The sequence below is a fragment of the Babylonia areolata genome, chromosome 19, assembly GCF_041734735.1.
Source record: "Babylonia areolata isolate BAREFJ2019XMU chromosome 19, ASM4173473v1, whole genome shotgun sequence".
In the NCBI taxonomy this organism is placed as follows: domain Eukaryota; kingdom Metazoa; phylum Mollusca; class Gastropoda; order Neogastropoda; family Buccinidae; genus Babylonia; species Babylonia areolata.
In genome coordinates this window covers 47,523,764-47,528,763 of record NC_134894.1, presented here as the reverse complement: position 1 = coordinate 47,528,763, position 5,000 = coordinate 47,523,764, and the positions used below count along the sequence as shown (strand labels likewise).

The 5,000-nt window shown below is 46.0% G+C and overlaps 1 protein-coding gene across 1 annotated transcript in view; it reads left to right on the top strand.

Annotated features, from left to right (window-relative positions):
• The window catches only part of LOC143294340 (corticotropin-releasing factor receptor 1-like), a 145,968-nt gene that overhangs the window by 85,947 nt on the left and 55,021 nt on the right, over nucleotides 1–5,000 (top strand). Inside the window, exons 5-6 of the mRNA XM_076605791.1 lie at nucleotides 1,034–1,160; nucleotides 1,760–1,916. Of these exons, the coding sequence (XP_076461906.1) occupies nucleotides 1,034–1,160; nucleotides 1,760–1,916 (284 nt within the window). The remainder of the gene's footprint in view (nucleotides 1–1,033; nucleotides 1,161–1,759; nucleotides 1,917–5,000) is intronic.

Sequence of the window (5,000 nt, the reverse complement as noted above, 5' to 3'; positions counted from 1 at the left end):
TGCACGTGGTAAGTGTGGGTGAATCGTGAGCTGTGCATGTTCATGTGTGTGTGTGTGCGTATATGTATGTGCTGTAACGTCAGTCTGAATGCATCAGAGCTCGGGTGATGTGGTCTGTGTGCCTTGAATGTTCCGAACATCAGGTGGGAAAATTTATTTTATTGTTTATTCGAAATGTAACTAATGATTGAATAGTTTGTGAATATAGTAGTTTTTGCTGTTAGTTTTGAAATGTTTGCTTTTTGATAAATTAATACTTTTTTGTGTAATTTATAAGACGTAGTGACTCATGAATGAACATTGTATTGTTAATTGGAAAATTGTATGAATGCATGAGTGGTGTGAAAGGATAACAAATATAATAAAATAAAATAAGGGAACATTGAGAATTAGCTAGAAGGAATAATTCAAATGGAGTGTGCCGAGAGCTAAGAACTGGAAAAAAGTAGTGTCAGGGCTCCATGTTGACTGGCCACGGAGTGGAGGGACCTTGAACTGGGATGTTCACTGAGGAGGTGCCCGAGTTTTCCCACGAGTGAGTGGGGTGGACACTACTGTGAGTAGGCTGCTGTCCGGCCTAGGACTGAGGCGATCCTGGGACTGGGTCATCAGGTTATGCAAAGAAAATTTAAATTGACTTGTGATAGTCAAGACATTTGTTCCTGTGTTTAAGATTAATTTTTTTTCCAGGATGAAGAGTGAATGAAAGATTTTTTCCTTGGTCTTAATAATTATAATTGGCTCAGGGGAAAATTCCTTGTGTCTGTTTTTTTTTTTGTTTACTGAGAGAGTGAGAGACTGAAGACTGCAAGCTGAACTCGCAAAAATATTTCTTCCATTATCTGTCTCCTCACCCACTTAGTAACAATCATCATCATGATCATCATTATTATTATCATCATCATCATTATTATTATTATCATTATCATCATCATCATCTTTATCATCATCATTATTGATATTATCATCATCATCATCATCATCATCGTTATTATCGCCATTATTATTATTTCTGTTATTACTTTCCCTACAGGTCCTTGCAGTGTACCCGCATCTCCATCCACAAGCATCTGGTGTTGTCCTTCATCTTCAGGTTCATCATCCACATCATCACGTTCGAGCCTTACATCAGTCAGCGGGAACACTCCTACAGGGACGTGGTAAGATTACAGATTATATTTGTTTTTATATGTATATTTGTATTCCTTTTTATCACAACAGATTATCTCTGTGTGAAATTCGGGCTGCTCTCCCCTGGGAGAGCGCGTCCCTACACTACAGCGCCACCCAATTTTTTTTTTTTTTTCCTGCGTGCAGTTTTATTTGTTTTTCCTATCGAAGTGCATTTTTCTACAGAATTTTGCCAAGAACAACCCTTTTGTTGCCGTGGGTTCTTTTACGTGCGCTTAGTGCACGCTGCACACGGGACCTCGCTTTATCGTCTCATCCGAATGACTAGCGTCCAGACCACCACTCAAGGTCTAGTGGAGGGGGGAGAAAAATATCAGCGAGCTGAGCCGTGATTCGAACCAGCGCGCTCAGATTCTCTTGCTTCCTAGTCGGACGCATTACCTCTAGGCCATCACTCACTCCACATAAGTATCCATATCAACCGACCAGTCATTCCCCCCAAAAAAAGTGACGCAGTCATGACGTCAGCAACAGACGCTCCTCTCCACCCCCTTCCCCCCCCCCCCTCCCCTCCCCCCCTCCCCATCCCCTTCAGCTGACGTCAACCAACTGCCTTTTGCACGTGCAGCAATGGTTGTGCCGCGCTCTCAAGGCACTGGACAACTACATGGTGGCGGCCAACTTCGCGTGGATGTTCGTGGAGGGCCTGTTCCTGCACAACCGGCTCTGCACCTCCGTGTTCAGCTCTGAGGGGCCCTTTATTCTCTTCTATCTCATCGGGTGGGGTGAGTGGACAGCGGGGGGGAATGTGTGTGTGTGTGTGTGTGTGTGTGAGGGGGGGGGGGGGGTGGGGGGGTGTCTTGTCTGTGTGTGTCTCTCTGTGTGTGCCTGTGTTTGTGTTGGGGGGGCGGCGCGCGAGCGCGTGTGTGTGTTGTGTGTGTGTATGTGCGTGTTTCTGTGTCTGTCTGTCTGTCTGTCTCTGTTTCTCTCTGTGTCTGTCTCTGTCTCTCTGCCTCTCTCTCTCTCTCTCTCTCTCTCTCTTTCTCACGGTCTGCGTCAGTGCCTCTCTGTGTCCCAGACTCCTCAAGAGACCAAGTCTGATAGCACGTTCTTATTGCATGGATTGATATTGTATGCACACACCACACACACACACACACACACACACACACACACAGAGAGCACACATACACACCAAACCGATTCCTTGAAAAACGGGAAAGATTGGATTGAAGTTGAAATGTGTGTGAATTATCTGATTGCATTGAAAATGAAGTTTTGATGAAAACAGTGTCATTAGAAATTAAGCCTCGTTTGAAACTTTGTCAGATGGGTGGAACTGAGAGAGAGAGAGAGAGAAAGAGAGAGAGAGAGAGACAATGCGAGAGAGAGAGAGAGAGAGAGAGAGAGAGAGACAGAGAGAGAGAGAGGGTGGTGGTGGCTGAAGAAGTTCAAATCTTCGCAATTGCACACACACACACATACATACACACGCACGCACACACACACATACACACACATACGCACACACACACACACACACACACATACACACACACACACACACACGCACACACACACACACACACACACACACACACACACACACACACACACACACACAACGTCAACATAGGCGACGGACGAAGGAAATGGAACAGAAAGTAAGGAGTGTGGTGAGAGAGGGGAGAGTGGGGAGGGAGGAGGGAGGGCACAGTCAACAACCACGCGATGGGCTTTATTTGTATTGGTATTTGGTATTTCTCTTTTTGTCACAACAGATTTCTCTGTGTGAAATTCGGGCTGCTACATTACAGTGCCACCCATTTTTTTTTTTTTTTGTATTTTTGTCTGCATGCAGTTGTGTTTGCATTTCCTATCGAAGTGGATTTTTCTACAGAATTTTGCCAGGAACAATCTTTTTGTTGCCGTGGGCTCTTTTACGTGCGCTAAGTGCATGCTGCACACGGGAGCTCGGTTTATCGTCTCATCTGAATGACTAGCGTCCAGACCACCACTCAAGGTCTAGTGGAAGGGGAGAAAATATCGGCGGTTGAGCCATGATTCGAACCAGTGCGCTCAGATTCTTTCGCTTCCTAGGCGGACGCGTTACCTCTAGACCATCACTCCACAAAGAACCTTCCACCAATGAGAACAAGGCTTTCTTTATAGAAGGCCACACCTCTTTACAGAGGAGGGGGTGGGGACCGGAACAGTTTCTCAGTGCGTTGCTTTCATCACGTTTATCCCGTCTTCTCGAGAGATGCGTCTGATGGCACACTGTACGTTGATTTAAATCTTGCACACACAACACGCGCAGCACATCCAATGCATTGAAAACAGGGTGGTGGGGATTAATACCAATTATTTGCAAATTTTGGCTCAGGAGCTCAGGCAGAAGGGTTAAAATTGCTCAGGAACTCAGGGCTCAAAGGGTTAAAATGGGTGTGGAATGTTTTATTTTATTGAAATGAGGTTTCGTCCAGAACTTTGTTGTTCGTAATCAAGTGCTCCTTGAAAATCTAGAGTGATTTCTTTTCTTTTTTCTTTTTTTCGATGTGGTTATGAGGAGAGAAAAACAGAGTGGAGTTGGGGAAGAGGCCGAAAAAACGTGGGGGGAGGGTGTTGGAGAAATTTACTGTGCAAGTGCACGAACACACACACACACTTTCGTGGAAGGGAGAGAGAGTGTTGGTAGGGTTCAGGAGAGAGAGAGAGAGAGGAAGACAGAGACAGAGAGGGAGACTGATTACAATCTTATGAACACAACACCCAAAACAGAAACCCACGCCTTGAATCACGGGGAATTAAAATGGTTGTGGAACATTTAATTGGACGAAAAATGATGCTTTATTGAAAACGTTGTTAGAAATTGGAGAGAGAGGGGGGGGGGAGGAGACAGACAGACAGACAGAGGGAGAAAGAGAGATATGGGAGTGGAGTGGTGCTAGGATGAAGACTAGAGATTGAAGTTTGATTTGAAAAAAATAACATCAACCTCACAGATGGATGAAGGAAATGAAGTGGAAAACAGTGTGGCGAGAGAGAGAGAGAGGGAGGGAGGGGGGGAGTGCAGAGAGATGGGGAAGGGGGAGGGGGGGGGGGGCTCAGTCAACAACCACGTTATGGGCTTTAGCAAAGAACCTTCCACCAATGAGAACAAGGCTTTCTTTATAAAAGACCACACCTCTTTACAGAGGAGGGGGTGGGGACCGGAACAGTTTCTCAGTGCGTTGCTTTCATCACGTTTATCCCGTCTTCTCGAGAGATGCGGCTGATGGCACACTGCACGTTGATTTAACATCCTTTTTTCTTTTTTTTATTTCTGCCCCATCTGCACCATTTCAGTGGCATTACTCCCACGCCGCTCATTTAGGTTTTCCCCATACACGGCCACACCCGGGTTCGTCCATCACAGTTCCAGCGTCGGCAGTCCCCAGAGAGCCATCGATGTTAGGTCGCCAGGAGGCCACACACCAGAGGAGACCCTGCACTGCTGCTGAGTCACTATGGTGGTGGTTAGTGGTGCCTGTTCTGATTCAACGTACTTAGGACACCACCTACTAAGCCCCTTACTAACGAAAGTAATAGCTTAGTCGCTGAGTGAGCGTCCCTCCTAGTGTGGAGACCGCCACCACGTCCCTCAAACAACAGTCCCCCATGAATCTGCCGACACTCAAGACACTAACAGGACTCAACCCAAGCACAGAAGTGGAGGGGTATCGAAACTGAGGTCACCATGAGAGCAGGGCATGAAAGGTCACAGACTGTTTTGTTTATATTGATTTAAAATCTTGTGCACACAAGACGCACTAAAACGGTGGGATTGAAATGGGCTTGGAACGTTTTGATAGATTGAAAGGGAAGTT